General features: G+C 36.4%; 7 protein-coding genes and 8 long non-coding RNA genes across 15 annotated transcripts; 9 read left to right on the top strand and 6 right to left on the bottom strand.

Moving 5' to 3' along the window:
* The first annotated feature begins 5 nt into the window (after nucleotides 1-5).
* Nucleotides 6-920, top strand: ubc13 (ubiquitin-conjugating enzyme Ubc13). The gene is made up of 4 exons (NM_001020360.3): nucleotides 6-45; nucleotides 88-249; nucleotides 402-486; nucleotides 544-920. The coding sequence occupies exons 1-4, from the start codon at nucleotides 19-21 to the stop codon at nucleotides 714-716; spliced, it is 447 nt and encodes a 148-aa protein (NP_594929.1). The 5' UTR covers nucleotides 6-18; the 3' UTR covers nucleotides 717-920.
* csm1 (microtubule-site clamp monopolin complex subunit Csm1/Pcs1) lies at nucleotides 810-1,990 on the bottom strand. The gene is made up of 4 exons (NM_001020359.3): nucleotides 1,919-1,990; nucleotides 1,538-1,879; nucleotides 1,279-1,491; nucleotides 810-1,223 (listed from the first exon to the last, which is right to left on the bottom strand). Exons 1-4 carry the CDS (start codon nucleotides 1,968-1,970, stop codon nucleotides 1,045-1,047), a joined length of 786 nt encoding a protein of 261 aa, NP_001018298.2. The 5' UTR covers nucleotides 1,971-1,990; the 3' UTR covers nucleotides 810-1,044.
* Nucleotides 1,124-1,382, top strand: SPOM_SPNCRNA.4381. Its single transcript, NR_193742.1, has one exon. It is a non-coding gene; the product is annotated as a non-coding RNA (long non-coding RNA).
* On the top strand, nucleotides 1,590-2,024 carry SPOM_SPNCRNA.4380. Its single transcript, NR_193741.1, has one exon. It is a non-coding gene; the product is annotated as a non-coding RNA (long non-coding RNA).
* Nucleotides 2,025-2,271: 247 nt separating this feature from the next.
* ync13 (Munc family exocytic/endocytic regulator Ync13) lies at nucleotides 2,272-6,322 on the top strand. The gene is made up of 2 exons (NM_001020358.3): nucleotides 2,272-2,483; nucleotides 2,530-6,322. The coding sequence occupies exons 1-2, from the start codon at nucleotides 2,401-2,403 to the stop codon at nucleotides 6,158-6,160; spliced, it is 3,714 nt and encodes a 1,237-aa protein (NP_594926.1). The 5' UTR covers nucleotides 2,272-2,400; the 3' UTR covers nucleotides 6,161-6,322.
* SPOM_SPNCRNA.4378 lies at nucleotides 4,304-8,853 on the bottom strand. Its single transcript, NR_193739.1, has one exon. It is a non-coding gene; the product is annotated as a non-coding RNA (long non-coding RNA).
* On the top strand, nucleotides 6,372-6,588 carry SPOM_SPNCRNA.4379. The gene has a single exon (NR_193740.1). It is a non-coding gene; the product is annotated as a non-coding RNA (long non-coding RNA).
* swr1 (Swr1 complex histone chaperone module subunit, SNF2 family ATP-dependent chromatin remodeller Swr1) lies at nucleotides 6,693-10,705 on the top strand. Its single transcript, NM_001356200.2, has one exon. It carries the CDS (start codon nucleotides 6,736-6,738, stop codon nucleotides 10,600-10,602), a length of 3,867 nt encoding a protein of 1,288 aa, NP_001342781.1. The 5' UTR covers nucleotides 6,693-6,735; the 3' UTR covers nucleotides 10,603-10,705.
* On the bottom strand, nucleotides 9,805-10,666 carry SPOM_SPNCRNA.4377. Its single transcript, NR_193738.1, has one exon. It is a non-coding gene; the product is annotated as a non-coding RNA (long non-coding RNA).
* A 149-nt stretch (nucleotides 10,706-10,854) lies between the features above and the next one.
* On the bottom strand, nucleotides 10,855-11,907 carry SPOM_SPNCRNA.1066. Its single transcript, NR_149911.1, has one exon. It is a non-coding gene; the product is annotated as a non-coding RNA (long non-coding RNA).
* nas2 (26S proteasome regulatory particle assembly protein) lies at nucleotides 11,143-12,034 on the top strand. Its single transcript, NM_001020356.3, has 2 exons — nucleotides 11,143-11,273; nucleotides 11,345-12,034. The coding sequence occupies exons 1-2, from the start codon at nucleotides 11,193-11,195 to the stop codon at nucleotides 11,903-11,905; spliced, it is 642 nt and encodes a 213-aa protein (NP_594924.1). The 5' UTR covers nucleotides 11,143-11,192; the 3' UTR covers nucleotides 11,906-12,034.
* An 82-nt stretch (nucleotides 12,035-12,116) lies between these two features.
* SPOM_SPAC2H10.01 (transcription factor) lies at nucleotides 12,117-15,078 on the bottom strand. The gene has a single exon (NM_001020355.3). The coding sequence runs from the start codon at nucleotides 13,927-13,929 to the stop codon at nucleotides 12,487-12,489; it is 1,443 nt and encodes a 480-aa protein (NP_594923.1). The 5' UTR covers nucleotides 13,930-15,078; the 3' UTR covers nucleotides 12,117-12,486.
* On the top strand, nucleotides 14,362-14,987 carry SPOM_SPNCRNA.4376. The gene has a single exon (NR_193737.1). It is a non-coding gene; the product is annotated as a non-coding RNA (long non-coding RNA).
* A 48-nt stretch (nucleotides 15,079-15,126) lies between the features above and the next one.
* SPOM_SPNCRNA.4375 lies at nucleotides 15,127-15,535 on the top strand. Its single transcript, NR_193736.1, has one exon. It is a non-coding gene; the product is annotated as a non-coding RNA (long non-coding RNA).
* Nucleotides 15,265-15,639, bottom strand: SPOM_SPAC2H10.04 (uncharacterized protein; the record flags this gene model as incomplete). The annotated part of the gene is made up of 1 exon (NM_001356199.1): nucleotides 15,265-15,639. One exon carries the CDS (start codon nucleotides 15,637-15,639, stop codon nucleotides 15,265-15,267), a length of 375 nt encoding a protein of 124 aa, NP_001343134.1.
* Nucleotides 15,640-15,656: the final 17 nt, after the last annotated feature.

The raw sequence follows: 15,656 nt of genomic DNA, 5'->3' as shown, positions 1-15,656 counted from the left end.
AGTCCAAGTATATGAACAATGGCTTTGCCTAAGCGTATTATTAAGGTTTGCGCTTTCTGTTAGCATTTTTCAACTAATAATTGGTAGGAAATTGAAACCCTTACGAGAGATCCTCCACCCGGAATTGTAGCGGCTCCCACTGAAGATAATCTTCGCTATTTTAAAATTACTATGGAAGGGCCTCAGCAATCAGCTTATGAAGGTGGAAAATTTCACTTAGAGCTGTTTCTTCCTGATGAGTATCCAATGGTAGGTTTTTTTTGAAAACACAGTATTGAGCCTACCATGGTCCTTTTGCTAGCCCTGCTAGTTCAACAAAAATTTGAAGAATGGCATTGTCAGTTTCAAACTGTCTTCAAAAAATTGTATAATTGTGTAATTTGAGTTTTAACAACTATTAGATGCCTCCCAATGTTCGTTTTCTTACTAAAATTTATCATCCAAACGTTGATAAATTAGGTCGCATATGTTTATCTACGTTAAAAAGTATGTTAAACTTCACACGTTTCATCTTATTTTGGTGTACTAACATTAATAAATCAGAGGATTGGAGTCCTGCTTTACAAATTCGAACCGTGCTACTTTCGATACAGGCATTAATGGGTGCTCCCAACCCAGATGACCCTTTAGACAATGATGTTGCAAAGATTTGGAAAGAAAATGAGCCACAGGCAATTGCAAATGCCCGTGAATGGACGAAAAAGTATGCAGTTTGATTACTTATGATAGTCCAATGCTTATGGTTATCACTAGAATAATAATATATTACGATATCAATAGCTTTCTATATACAGTCTTTGATTTGAATTCTACCCATTTCCTTAAGTTTTTTGCATTCAATTTTTTCCTAAGCGGTTAAGGTCTTTTCGAATAAAAGATGTAAAAATTAATAATAGATAATTATGGTAGCAGAATACAAACATCGCAGCTTTTGACGGACGATGAAAAAAGTGATATCTCGACGAGCACAATTAATTTAAGATATAGTGCTATTCATATAACAAGGAAGTATTAAAGTTTAAGCAAAATCCATAGTTATTATTGTTAATCTTGCAAAGCTTTCATTAATCTAGCAGAAAATAATTTTCCTTGTTCTTTCGTAAAGATAATTTCCTCCAACAAATAGTCTGGTAAATGTTTCATAAGCTCCTCATCAGTTTGAACATTCAGACGTGGAGTAAATGTAAAGTTTTGATCATCTAACAAGAGCTGATATTCGAGTGCTATAATAATATCCTGTTAGCTTGAAATTATTTCTAAATCCCTTAAAGCACTTACTCCCTCTCCTTCCAGTGTTTTTACAGTTGAAACGATATCCATCCTCGTCCTCTATACAGTCTGCAACTTCTAATCCGAAAAGCTCCTTTATAAGTATATTAATTTTTGAATAGTTTTTTATTTGCTCTCGAGTTTTCAATAACTCATTCTTTAACGAATGGTTAGCTTTCTTTTCATTTTCTAGTTCTTTTTTTAAATCTTTGACTATTGTGTCTTCTTGAATGTAAGTAAAAAATTCAGAAATAGGCCTTAGTCTTACCATCAGCGTCAGCGCCAGCATTGGTAACAGGTTTTGCCAAATCTTCAAGTAAATAAAATTCTTGTAGTTCATTAATTTTTCGTATCAGCTTGTTCAGTTCATTGAATTCCTGCTCTTGGGTGTGCGAAAGAGTAGATAACTCTACGTTAGGGAGTTGCAACTTCTTATTCAACTCTGACATCCCGGAATTATTGATATGAAGTTCATTTTCGTTCTCCCTTACACTATATGCATCTTGATCTTCATTATTAACAAAATCCTGAGTTGAATGCATTTGTCCTTGAGAGATGCGTGTACGCTGTTTTGGTAATTTATGAATAAGCTTGGACGATTTTCCTTTAGCTTTGATATGTCAGCTTAATCTACACAGAATAAATATACCTTGTTCTTTTAGTTCACTATCTTTAGATGTTTGCATATTATTTTTTCTCATACTTTGTGGTGGATAGTGTTAACATTAATAATTGATCCTGGTGTGCAAATACATTAAATAAATCTAAAATATATCATAATAACTGTTTTATATTTCTTTCAATATAGTCCTTGAAGCCACTTTATTTTGACCGTCTTAGACGGTGGATTCTTTGGATTAAGCAGAAATTATGCAGTTAGCTTGATTCCAAATACAAGTTGCATTATTGCCTACTAATTTAATATTTTTAACAGATGAGCTACCAAGTCTTTCATAGTAAAATCATGTTTCTTTAATTCTTCTCTGTCATAGATTTCCGATTACACCTCCGCCTATCTCACCATATTTCTCCCACTCAATACATTCTCTAGGCTATTATATATCCTTCGATCCTGTTGCTTAACCTGCAAAGAAACTAAATTAAATATCTTCATTTTATTTTCTAAATGGGATGAATTGTAGACGAAAACCTCTTCCTTTACACTCGAACGAAGTTCAAGCTGCAGAGTCTATAAGTAAAGATGAGCTCTATAGGTTTGTTATTTCATTACTTTTCATTTTAATTAACCAACGTATTTAGCTGGACTTTAAAGAATGTGTTAATCCTGTTCTTAGTACAGTATCGTGCATCTACCCCTTCAGCTCTGCAGACATCATCATTTAGTACACCAGTTGAGAAAAAGACCAATGGGGCATTTTCTGGTAGTCTATTTTCTGCCAAAGAAAAAAAAGATAATCCAAAATATCCCAAGGATTTTATAAAATATTTATCGCTTGCCCTTGAGAGTATTAGTATGGGAAAAGAGCCAGAATATCAAGATCAGTTGATCAGAGGATGTTTCGCAGCATTTTACAATAACATAAACAAATCTCATATATCTAAGCAATTAAAAGACTCGAGGAAAATTGAGGATATGTTTTTGATTTTTGCCAGCTCTGTTTCATCTGAACTTACTAAACGTTTGGGAACAGCTTACGATTCAAATTTAGCAGACAGAATTACTGCTTCCTTTATTGAGTTATGCAAAAGAGTCACGCTTAAAGGCCAATTGGCTTCCCCATCATCTGAATTTGTATCCCATCTTGACATGTATCACTCAAAGCTTCTCAACAAAAGTGAAATACTGAGTACAAAACGCGTTAATAGAGGACAAGATCAATTTGACCTTTCATCTTTTCCTTTGTTAAAAGTTTTTTCGTCAGTATTCAAGGTTGCTTATTCAAAAGCATTGTTGGATGCTGAAAAATTATTTCCCTCAATAGATGAGGCCGCCATAGCTGAAGATATTGGCATTTTAATTGAGGATTTAGAAAGTGATGCTTGTAAATTTTCGCATTCGGTGGTCGATTTTTCTAATTATAAATCATACTCCACTTGGAAAGCTCGTGAACTTCAAACACTAGAACAACATCGTAAAATCATGTTAAGTTTGATTCCTCTTTCTTCATCACCAAATCACCCTATTCAACCGATTGGTTTTCCTGCCAGTAGAAAAACGCCGACATACGTGCCGCCAATAGCGCGGCCTTACTTTCGGCAACTTCTATCGCTATGTCTTGAATACAGATTACAAGTTACAGATCCTGTTGAAGTCAAGCAAATAAACACATTTATAAGGGAGTGCTCCATTTACTGGAGAATATTGCCATCCACTCGCTGTGCTTTGAGTATGGATTTTGCACGCGAACATTTACAAAAAGGGTTGATAACTTCAGCAGACGTTTTGACACATTTCGGTGAGCTTCATAAGTCACTCAAAGAATGGGAGATAACATATTGGCCAAAGATCGATGTTTCAATTTTTAGTTCTGCATTGTTTGGAATCAGAAATGCATTAGCTCAACTTTTAAAGAAATCACTTTTAGATTTGTTGCACGAAAAAAAGGCTGATTTTCATCGTTGGTTAAATATAATGAGCATATGTGTTGAAGATGGTAAGGTGATCAATCAAGATTTGTCTCCGAAAAGTGAGATCTCTTCTGTTGCATTGGCTCTCCAAGAGCATTGTAAAGTAATATTTGATGAGGAATTTGATCTTTCGAAATTACCCTCTTCTAATTTTCTTGACGAAATCATATTAGCCAGTAACAGGATATCTGTACGAATTAAATTCTTGGAAAGGAATTGTTCCGAATGTATTTACGGAGTTTTGTCACTTCCACAAATCTTTATAAATATTGTTCTTCCTAATTACATACGCGCAGCGCTAGTTGTTGCGAAAGAATATTTGAGAGAAAAAGCCAACGCTGATATTAATGATTTGACTAAAGATATGCTTGAAATATATAGTGACTTAAAGCAAATGATACATGTCCTTCAAGAATATCACAATGAGGAGTATCGTATTGGAAGTTTTGAAGGTTTTTTTCAGCCATTCATTGATTCTTGGCTCGACAATGTCGAAGCCAGTGCAGAGCAATGGTTTTTGAGATCTTTAGAGAAGGACAATTTTGATGAAAATTCTTCAGAAGGTCAGTACAGTAGTTCTATAGTAGACCTGTTTCATGCTTTTCATCAAGCTTTTAGGACTTTGGAAGGATTTGAGTGGGAAGACGATTTAGCGAATGCTCGTTTTTTTACTCGATTCTTTAGAGTTATTTATATTGTACTTTCAAAGTATACTCAGTGGACTACACAAAAATTTTTTGAAGAAGCTAATAAACAAGACGATACGAGTGAAGTTCAAAATGACAATAGCTCATCGTGGTTTTCAAAAGCTAGGAATATTTTATCCGGAAGTAATGAGGTATTGCCTTTTCGGTTTTCACCAACAATGTGTATTTTGCTAAACAATATTCATTTTGCCATGCACGCTTATGAAGAACTTGAACAGAAAATAGATCTCCAGCGTCTAATAGAGGCATTAGACGTTGCTGAATCTACTAAACGTCATAAAATTTCTGCCACAAATTATTTGTACACAATTAAAGTTGTTAGAGGAGAAGGATTACATCCTGATGGCGCCGGTAAAATTCGGACGTCTTACATTGTTTTAACTGACAATAAGGGTCGTCGTATTGGTAAAACTCGACCGATACATTCAATGAATCCTCGTTGGGATGATACTTTTGAAGTAAAGACAAAGGACGCATTAATGATTACTGCTAATTTATGGTCAAAAGGAAAATTTAATGATCACGAAATATTTGGCAGAAGTTCCTTTACATTAAGCCCAAAAATATATGGTGATTATTTACCGAGAGAAGAGTGGTTTGATTTGAACCCCCATGGTGAGCTTCTTCTTAGGATTGAAATGGAAGGTGAAAGAGAACACATTGGTTTTTATGTTGGACGAACTTATCACGACCTTGAGCGTGCTCAGAGAGAGATGATTAAATTTATTGTTAATAAGATGGAGCCCGTTATTAATCAAAATCTATCAACAGCAACGCTAAAAAAGCTTCTTTCTGCCAATACGTGGATGGATCTCGACAAAACAATGACCTCTGTAACTAGCCTACTTAATCGAACTGGATTCAGCTCTAAATCGTCCGAAAATGTTAAAAAAGAAGGCGAGCTTACCGATGTTCAGATTGAGGCTGCTATTTACGAGCTGCTTGATTACTTCGACTTAAATTTTTCCATTATCGCGAAGCACTTAACAAAGGACGTATTCGTAACTGTAATGTCCTATGTATGGGACGAAGTTGTTTGCACTACCGAGGAATTGTTGTTACCACCTGTTTCTGTTAAGCCAATTAATCGAAAACCACTTTCTCCAGCCCAAATGGCAATTGTGTACAGATGGCTGCAGTTTTTAAAAGACTATTTTTATGCCAACGGGGAAGGAGTAAAGTTGCCCGTTTTAGAAACGGACCATTACAAGGAGCTACTTCGAGTGCAGGAATATTATGATAAGCCAACTGATTTTCTTCTTCAGGAATGCGATAAAATTGCCTCGCAACTATACTTGTCCTCTCGTATGGTTAACAATGAGCCCGTTGAAAGTCTACCTCGACATTCCAGAATCAAGTTTGCGAATAAGGAAATTTATCGTTCTGGAACTATCAGAAAAGTGCATATTCAAACGAATGAAAGCGAGTTGGAAAGAAACGAGCGTATTATTCTCCGAATTCTGCGTATGCGCGCTGATTCGAAGAGATTTTTATCAAAGCATTTCCAAAGGAAAGGCAGATTACTAATGGCTGATGCTATGAGAAACGGTTATGTGATGCCACTTGGTCATTTAAAAAAGCTGGATTCCCGGTGAATGCAGTAAGTTTAATAGTTTGACTTTGTTGTTTTATTTATTAATGTCATTTTATATATAATTCCTTGTCACCTAAATTATGCATTAAAGACCTGATAATTTATAGCTCATGTGTATTTATTATAAATATCAGTCACTTGATTGAATATCAACTCATTTCAGTTTATATAATTTCATACTCTAAATTTGTAAGTTTTATAATAGTACCGTATAGTAATGCGTCAGCTAAAAGAAACGAACTTACGAGAAAGTAGCTTTTGATTATCAAAAAAGAACTGTTTAGTGTTTTAAATTAAGCATTTATAATTTATAATTGAATCTGGCAGTCTCTCATCCCCTTAGTTAGGTAAATGCAAATAGGAAGTTTCATGGTGAGGAAGGGAGCCTGGAGACCTCTCAAAAGTTGAAGAAGAGCTAAAACGGAATTATTTTTCATCTCAAAAATTTGACACTTGAAAAGCTGAAGCTATACGCTGTTTGCCGCAAAGTGCAAATTTTGAGGTCAAGTGGTGGCAGCTCCCAATAGTATTTCATCCTTCTACCACAACTTCGGCTCAGATGAGTAGAGTAATTCTATGACTTACGAGGAGTCAGAAAAGAACAAAAATGGACTTAGTTCCTATATTAAGAAAGAAGGATCTTCAGATTTAAAAGTACGCGTTCGGTTTCGCGAACCAAAGCTGTTGGTTACTCACAGTGGGCATATCACTGAACAGCCAAAATACGAACATTTAGAGCAATACCTTGATTCATATGTATCTTTGGAAGATGGTGATCACGATCCGAAAGAAGCAAAGGAATTGGTTTTTCGCGAGGTTCAACTCCGACATAGAATTAATGAGTTCAGAAAAAAGGGTTACTTTACAGCAGAAGCTCCTGTAGAGCTGAAAAAGGCACCTAGTTCCAATAATATTCCAATATCATACAGAGATAATCTTCTATCTCATGTCAATGGTTATGCTCGCTCTATGCATAATGATAGGAAGGTGCGAGCTTCGCGTTCGCGCCGAATATCTGGTATGATTTTAGCACATTTTAAGCGACTTTCAGGTGCAGATGAGAAAAAGGCCAAAGAGGAGGACAAGCGGATACGTCTTTTGGCAAAAAGAACTGCTTGGGAAATCCGAAAAAAATGGAAAGTCATTGAAAGAGAAGTTAGACGGAGACGTGCTGAAAGAGCAGCTGAAGCTCAAAGAGTAGCAGGAAAAGAACAGTTGGCCAACATTTTGAAACATTCTACTGATTTGCTTGAAGCTAGAATTGAAAGAGCCAATATTAATATCAGTGCGCAAACAAGTGAATCAGCCGTAGACTGGAATTATTTATTAAAAACATCAGACGATCTACTATCTGTTGATGAGTTGAAACTTAAGTATAGTAATCCGGACTTAATCAAAAATATAGAACGTGAAGAGGAAGCGGAAGAAACTTCAGATGATGAACCGTTGAGTTCCGAAGATGAAGAGAATGAAGACGAGGATATTACAGAGGAATCAAATTTAAGAAAACGGAAGGTTAGTGACAAAACTCGTGTGGTGAATAAACATCCACCCTCCCTGCGAAGAAGTCGTCGATTTTTTGCAAAAAAATCATACAACCACGTATCGGATTTGGATGGAGAAGTGATAGTCATGAAAAAAGAGGACATTACTGATGGTGTGTCTACCAAAAAGGATCTCAATGATGGAGACCAAAATGAAGTTCCACTACACGATACTGGGTCGTCGTCAAGCTTGTCTCTGTTATACAATGAAGACGTTGCAAGTAAAAAGAAGAGACGAGTAAACGATGACGGTCTTGCACGGAAAAAATCAATAGCAGGAATTTCTGAGCAAAGAAAATTTGACGAACCTAATGGGAGCCCTGTCTTACATGCTAATAAGATCCAAGTTCCTTTTCTCTTTAGAGGAACTCTTAGGGAATATCAACAGTATGGACTTGAATGGCTTACTGCCCTTCATGATAGCAATACCAACGGTATACTTGCTGATGAAATGGGTCTTGGAAAAACGATTCAAACGATAGCCTTACTGGCCCATCTCGCCTGTGAAAAAGAAAATTGGGGCCCTCATTTAATTATTGTACCGACAAGTGTAATGCTTAATTGGGAAATGGAATTTAAGAAATTTTTGCCGGGATTTAAAATTCTAACGTATTATGGCAATCCCCAAGAAAGAAAAGAAAAAAGAAGTGGATGGTATAAACCCGACACTTGGCATGTCTGTATTACTTCATATCAACTTGTTTTACAAGATCATCAACCCTTTAGACGCAAAAAATGGCAGTACATGATTTTAGATGAAGCTCACAATATTAAAAATTTCAGGTCTCAACGTTGGCAATCTCTTCTGAACTTTAATGCAGAGCATCGATTATTGCTTACCGGAACTCCTTTGCAAAATAATTTAGTCGAATTATGGTCACTTCTGTATTTCTTGATGCCTGCTGGCGTGACACAAAATAACTCTGCTTTTGCTAATTTGAAGGATTTTCAAGATTGGTTTTCAAAACCGATGGATCGTTTAATAGAAGAAGGTCAGGATATGAATCCTGAAGCGATGAACACAGTTGCCAAGCTTCATCGTGTACTCAGACCTTATTTACTTCGCCGTTTAAAAACAGAAGTTGAAAAGCAGATGCCAGCTAAATATGAGCATGTTGTGTATTGCCAGCTCTCTAAGCGACAAAGGTTTTTGTACGATGATTTTATAAACCGTGCTCGTACTAGAGAAATTTTGGCATCTGGAAATTTTATGAGCATTATTAATTGCCTTATGCAACTTCGAAAAGTATGTAATCATCCCAATTTGCATGAAGAAAGACCAATTGTCACATCTTTCGCCTTGCGAAGATCTGCCATTGCTGATTTGGAAATTAAAGACTTATTGGTTCGGAAACGGTTATTGCATGAAGAGCCAATGACGAAATTGGATCTTTCTACGTTAAGATTAATTCGTACAGATTCGGAAGCGTTTGACACTTTTGTTTCTGATGAATTGAATAGTCTTTGCGCAACGAATGCTTACAATAGAATATCTACATTTCTAAGAATGCAGATTGACGAGGAATGCAAGCCCTGTCAATTCAAAAAATCCAACTTTAAAGAGCACTTTCAAAATAAAATTTATCAAGAACAGCTTGATAAACTAAATTTCCAGAAGTACTTGAATGAAAGTAAATGCTCTCATTCACCCATATATGGAAGCAACCTTATTCGATTGGCCGAAAAGCTTCCAAAGCATTCAACATCAATTGATTATACGCTTTATGCTAAAGATGATCCACTTTATTTACTAAATACTACGAAAGCATTGCGCAGTTGCATCTTAAGTACTGAAGAGAGAGCTTCGAATATGAAGGAAATCATACAACGGTTTGCTTGTATCACTCCTAAAGCGGTAGTGGTAGATCTACCAGAACTGTTTTGTAAAACAATTCCTCGAGATTTACTATATGAGGTATCTAGAAAAATTAATCCGCTACATCAAGCTTCAACTAGATTGGCTATTGCTTTTCCTGATAAGCGACTGTTACAATATGATTGTGGTAAACTGCAGGTACTGGACCGTTTATTGAAAGATTTGGTTTCTAACGGACATCGAGTATTAATCTTTACCCAGATGACAAAAGTCCTGGACATTTTAGAACAATTCCTTAATATTCACGGACATCGCTATTTACGTCTTGACGGAGCTACCAAGATAGAGCAAAGACAAATACTAACTGAACGGTTTAACAATGACGATAAGATTCCAGTTTTTATACTTTCAACGAGAAGTGGTGGTTTAGGTATAAACTTAACTGGCGCTGACACTGTAATTTTTTATGACTCGGATTGGAATCCACAATTGGATGCGCAAGCTCAAGATAGATCACACAGAATTGGGCAGACCCGTGATGTGCACATTTATCGTTTGATTAGTGAATATACGGTTGAATCTAATATGTTGCGTCGGGCCAACCAAAAACGAATGCTGGATAAAATAGTCATCCAGGGTGGAGAATTTACTACTGAATGGTTCCGTAAAGCTGATGTACTTGATCTATTTGATCTGGATGACGAATCACTCAAGAAAGTCAAAGCTGATTCTGATTCTGGTTCTACAAAAAACGAGGAAAACTGGGAAGTAGCATTAGCCGCTGCTGAAGATGAAGAAGACGTCCAAGCTGCTCAAGTGGCCCGAAAAGAAAGTGCTCTTGAACAAACCGAGTTCAGTGAAACATCTACTCCTCAAGCTATGTTAACCAAAGACTCTACTCCTCTATCGTCTGATAGTGCAACCCCTGGTTTTGAAAGAGACTCAACAGAGGAACAATCAAACACGAATGACATGGATGAAGATAGAAGTGAGTTAGAGGAAGACTTGGATGAGACTGTGGGGCACATTGATGAGTACATGATTTCGTTTTTGGAACAGGAAGGAACTAGTGATGAATGGTAATTTTGTTGTATAGTTTTTTTTGCATAGTTCGCATCTGGTAAATGAATATATGAGTTAATGACATAGGTTTTAGAGGTAAAAATATTGATTCGTGTTTCACTAATTTCTTGAATAGAATAAAGTTTCGCATTAGTAGGTGTGATAATGTCTAATAAAACAATGAAATTGAATGTTAGCAATTACAATTATGGATTAATAAATGTCAAAAATAAATACTGGAAGTAATTACTTTGTACAACTACGAATTTTATACAATAAGATAATCAAAATTAATGATTCTCGAAGATCACTATAAAAACAAACCGAACCATACTAGCTTTACGCAAACACTGAAAAGTTAACATGGTAGGTGTCACTATACATTGTTAAGTAATGTAAGGATTACAAAGTTGCATTTGGAAGCTTTTTAAAATGTGATCATAAGGTTTTTAATCTATTTACAGATTTCAAAAAGGTTAAGTGTCTAGGCACGCTATGCTGCGTTCGTGTGTTTAAAAACCGCCTAATGTATATAGTCGCCTTCCATACTAACCAACAGCTAAATAAACGATATTCTCACAAAGGATTAAATTATCCTATATTTTAAACAAATGGACGAATTTAAACAGCTTGATCTGAAAAAGCGTGAAATCGAAAATAGATTGAATGAATTAGAAGGCGTTTTACTTAAGGTAATAAACTGTGGTTTTGAAACGAATGCTATGGCTTTGCCATCCTGGATTTATATTAATAAGTGCTATAGGAACGTGTAACAATGGACACACCTTTATTGACTGAAGACGGATTCCCAAGATCAGATATTGATGTGCCTAGTATTAGAACAGCACGCCATGAAATTATTACACTCAGAAACGATCATCGAGAACTAGAAGATCAGATAAAGAAGGTACTTGAAAAAGTATTTTCGGGATTTTCCAAAGAATCTTTAGCCGCTAATGATGAAACTAAACTTGCACAAGAAGCAGATCCCCTTAACTTTAATGCTGCTAACTACAACATGAATGATATTATATCTAGATCCAAAATCCTAGGACGTGTAAAGCCATTCTGTGTTGTAGATTCTGTTGCAGTCGAAAGTCCGGCTCAAGAAGCTGGTCTCTGTATTGGTGATGAGTTAGTTCATGTTCAAAATGTTACTTCCTTATCAGAACTTCCTACTTTCATATCTAATAATGTCAATAAAACGCTGGATGTTCTTTTAATCCGTGGTTACTCAGCAGATGGATCGACTAACTTGGTAGAATTAAAATTGACCCCACATAAATGGCAAGGCCCTGGGCTTCTAGGTTGTCATTTGCGCTGAATGATAGCCCGCTTTGCCTCGCCAAAATGCATAAATAAAAGACAGAGGATTTATTGTATTTATGATTATTACAAGTATTATTAATGATATAAAACCCATGCACATAATACTCAATTCCTTAATATGCATGAATAAAATTATGAACGAGTCAACTCTAATGAAAAGTCAAAAAGTCTACAAGTTTGACACATACATGTATACTTATGCTACGTTCGATGGTTAAGTAAATGATACACTGTATTAATAGGGGAAAGTCATAATTAATTTAACAAAAATGAAACCTCGTTATAAACAAAACCTGGAAAAAATCAAAATGAACAAAAAGGGGGAAATGAAAAGGTGCCGAGCAAATTAGTCATACAACCATTTTTAGTCGTTGTGTATTACCGGGATACGCAAAAGCTGGCTTTGGAATGGGAAAAAAGACGGGTTTAAAACATTATTCTTCTCAATTAAAGAATGATAATGCCGGATTTTGAAGAGAAATGAAAGGTAAAATGCTTATTCTCAAAAAACAACGAAGTTAGAGAAATAAACGTTTCCCGGTTACAACCAACAAAAAAGCCATGTCAAAATTTGACTTAATATGCAGTTTGAATTGGATGATCCTCATCGAAATCACGAATAAAGAAAAACATATCATCCAGAGATGTATTTGAAGAGAAAACAGCAGGATTACAAGTCTTCATTGTAGCTAAAGGCTGAACTTTGTCAACATATTGATCTGGCCATAAGCTAGCGTCATCACTTAAATAACGAGAAGGCTCGTCGAATGAAATGTAATCAGAGCTATTAAAAGATTGGGGAGGTAGAGGACCGAGTTTGCCAGAGGATTGTTTGGCATTCAAACTGTCATTTGCGAAAGATTGCTGTCCAAGCAATTGGCTTCCACTTCCTTGGTCAATCTCCAAAGTAAGAGGATCTACTGCTCCAATCGGGTCATTAGCCAGATTGAAGCTACGAAGGACTTCGTCTGCGTCAAGAGAAGGTGAATCAACAGCAGAAGAATCCGTCAGATACGAGGAATAATCCAAATCAGATCCACCATTGGAATGAACGCTGTTGGTATCAACGGCAGCACCAGTGCTATTGCTACCAGGAGTAGATTTTGGGGAAACGGATGCACCAAATGAAGCTGAACTTGAAAGAGTCATTTCAGAAAGCATGGGTAAATGTTCAAGAGACTTACTTGACATTTGAGAGACCGAATCTGTTTGAAATCTAACGCTATCCTCAACGTTGGAATATGACATGCTACCTAATACATTGCTGCCAACAAAACCATTATTGCCGACTTTAGCAGCAGGTAACAAGGAGCTCTCAGGATAGTTAGAAGTGTTGGAATCGGCAAAGTTGCTAAGAGAAACACTCCTAGGGACAGATGAACTCAAAGAAGAGGATGTCAAAGTTTCCTTGGAAGGGAAACTAGCAGGGGAAAACCGATCTAACGGTTGAGAAGATGGAGATACATATAATGAAGATTGCATTGGAGATTGAGACCAAGTAGATGAGGCAAATTCAGAAGATCCCATGGAGAATGAGGATCTTGATGAACTCTCAGAAACAGCAACTGGGCGATAAGGAGTTTTGAAAGGACCAGACCCAGAAGCATATCCAGGAATGGAATCAAGGGAAGATGTGTGAGATGGAGAGCTACCATTAGAATTCACAGGAAGGTAGTGAGGATTATAAGAGCAATCATCGCAATGGTTGGTAGCCGATATTAAGGTACCGTCGGATGCATAAGGGAAATGTGAAGAGGTCATAGGAGATAATGAAGGTGTTGAGGCATAAGAGGGAAGGACGTTGGTCTTTCCATTCGTTGAAGGACAGTGTAAAGGGGCAGACTTTTTACGGCAAGCACGCCACGAGGTGGTTGAAAAGTGACAATCGGCGTGAGCCTTTTGACAAGCTAAACAAGGTTGTCCAGGAATGTCACTACCAGTACAACGGATTTTTCTGCGTCTACATCTATCGCAGGCAACGGCAGTTCGCCGACGTGGACCGGTATTTTTTTGAGTCATGTTAACAGTTTAAAGGAAATCCCTACAGAAAGAAAGGGGAATTAGAGTTGGAAAAAAAAGTAAATGCAATTAGTGAAGTAAGACAGAAGAACCAGCTCTTATATAACAGGCAACGGGCTTGGAGGGGACTTTAGAAGACCACGGCCGAGATAACAATAAATAAATAATAATAAAAATTAGCGGAAAGGAAATAAAACGATATAAGAAAGCGAGGTTAAAAGTATGAAATATAGATAGCCTAGCTTCTATAACATAAACAAGTACAAATATTTGTAAAAACTTTGGTAAACAAAGAAAAAAAATCAGAAGAGGAAATATAAGCAGAAAAAAAACGATAGAGAAAGACTAAGGTTTTTTAAAAACTTGAGAAATGTAATAAATAAGCAGGGAAAACCGATTTCAAGAAATTCAGATGTTACGACAAAACACGAGTGAATCCTATTTGACTTGGAGGGAAACAAATCAAGGGAAGGATTGACTCGGCGACGTAAAAAGAACTTTACTTCAACAGATAGTAGCAATTGTGGAAGAAAATTCAAGACTTAGCAATGAGCGAGAAAGTGAGCACAAAGCAAGTCTGTAATGGAGAAAAAGTGAGGAATACGACAAAGTTCAATGAATAGAATTTTGTAAGAAATACTCCAAGTTGTTGATTGCTATTCAAAGAAAAGAATCAACAGAAGCTCGTAAGAAACAAAACCGGCGAATTAAAATTCGGAATTGAATTGAGCAGAGATATACTGTAATTATTTTTAGCAGTTAGCAAAAATAAAAAAACAGTACCAATTCGATGGCTAGAAGAAAGCAAAGCACAATAGACCTTGAAAATGAATCAAGGAACAAGGAATTTTTTTTGGGGGAAAAAGAAGTTTAAGAAAGAGTAGGTGAAATGTTGGCAACACCTATGTATATGAAACTCGACCTACAATGAAAGGCGAACAGAATGAAGATAGAAAAAATGATCAACAAAGAAGAAAAGAAGAATGGATAGATGGAAAGTGTATCCAATGGTCAAAACCAATCGATGGTGAAGACAAGTAAAAGAACAAGAACAAGTATTTTCGTACTTAGATTTGATAAACAAATCACCTTTGCAAAAGGATAATTCAATGCTTCAAAGAAAGAGACTTTGTTTGGAAAAAAAGTTGTAAAAGACCAGCAGGCAGCTACAGATATATATAACGAAAAAGCAGCATTGCCCAAACGAACAATCGAGATCTGAGTTGCAACTGCCCCCAAATGCCGAGGGGTCCAGTTCAATTGTTCAGGGACAATTAATGATGTCAATTAAAGAAAAAGCAAGATCGACATGTTGCGGCAGAATCGAAATACTTGTTACTCAAAAATACCGGTAATTTGAGGTAACAAGAAGCGAGGGGTAAACAAAAGATGAGATTGGAAGGGCAATGCACACTGCCGAAGGGGGCACCATTGAAGAAGTAGAGTTGGCTGCAGGCGAAAGTGGAGGGCAAGGCAAGGCATGGTAAGGTAAGGTATGGTATGGTAGGGTATTGTGTTGTATAATACTGGATAGGATAGTATGGTATGATATGGAATTGTTAAGACCAATAAACTAAAGAAGAATGGGTAAACGTAGGGAGAGGAGAGCAGAGTGAAGAAGGAAAAGAAAAATTTATGAAAAAGGAAATTCTCTGTTGAATTGAGTAGCTTTACTGTAACTGTAAGAAAAAGCATGTACAAGAATGGCATGGGGTAGAGGAATGGTG

This window comes from Schizosaccharomyces pombe (genome assembly GCF_000002945.2).
Source record: "Schizosaccharomyces pombe strain 972h- genome assembly, chromosome: I".
Lineage (NCBI taxonomy): Eukaryota > Fungi > Ascomycota > Schizosaccharomycetes > Schizosaccharomycetales > Schizosaccharomycetaceae > Schizosaccharomyces > Schizosaccharomyces pombe.
Note: the sequence above shows the minus strand (reverse complement) of the source record. Positions and strands in the feature narration are given on the sequence as shown.

What these genes read in the sequence shown, in the direction of transcription:
- ubc13 (NM_001020360.3), top strand. Translation starts at nt 19, where the DNA reads ATGGCTTTGCCTAAGCGTATTATTAAG. An exon ending in TTCCTGATGAGTATCCAATG is followed by an intron (nt 250 to 401) that starts GTAGGTTTTTTT and finishes AACAACTATTAG; the next exon opens with ATGCCTCCCAATGTTCGTTT. An exon ending in ATGTTTATCTACGTTAAAAA is followed by an intron (nt 487 to 543) that starts GTATGTTAAACT and finishes TTAATAAATCAG; the next exon opens with AGGATTGGAGTCCTGCTTTA.
- csm1 (NM_001020359.3), bottom strand. Translation starts at nt 1,970, where the DNA reads ATGAGAAAAAATAATATGCAAACATCTAAAGATAGTGAACTAAAAGAA. An exon ending in TGCTGGCGCTGACGCTGATG is followed by an intron (nt 1,492 to 1,537) that starts GTAAGACTAAGG and finishes ACATTCAAGAAG; the next exon opens with ACACAATAGTCAAAGATTTA. An exon ending in AAACACTGGAAGGAGAGGGA is followed by an intron (nt 1,224 to 1,278) that starts GTAAGTGCTTTA and finishes ATATTATTATAG; the next exon opens with CACTCGAATATCAGCTCTTG.
- ync13 (NM_001020358.3), top strand. Translation starts at nt 2,401, where the DNA reads ATGAATTGTAGACGAAAACCTCTTCCTTTACACTCGAACGAAGTTCAA. An exon ending in AGTAAAGATGAGCTCTATAG is followed by an intron (nt 2,484 to 2,529) that starts GTTTGTTATTTC and finishes CAACGTATTTAG; the next exon opens with CTGGACTTTAAAGAATGTGT.
- swr1 (NM_001356200.2), top strand. Translation starts at nt 6,736, where the DNA reads ATGACTTACGAGGAGTCAGAAAAGAACAAAAATGGACTTAGTTCCTAT.
- nas2 (NM_001020356.3), top strand. Translation starts at nt 11,193, where the DNA reads ATGGACGAATTTAAACAGCTTGATCTGAAAAAGCGTGAAATCGAAAAT. An exon ending in TAGAAGGCGTTTTACTTAAG is followed by an intron (nt 11,274 to 11,344) that starts GTAATAAACTGT and finishes TAAGTGCTATAG; the next exon opens with GAACGTGTAACAATGGACAC.
- SPOM_SPAC2H10.01 (NM_001020355.3), bottom strand. Translation starts at nt 13,929, where the DNA reads ATGACTCAAAAAAATACCGGTCCACGTCGGCGAACTGCCGTTGCCTGC.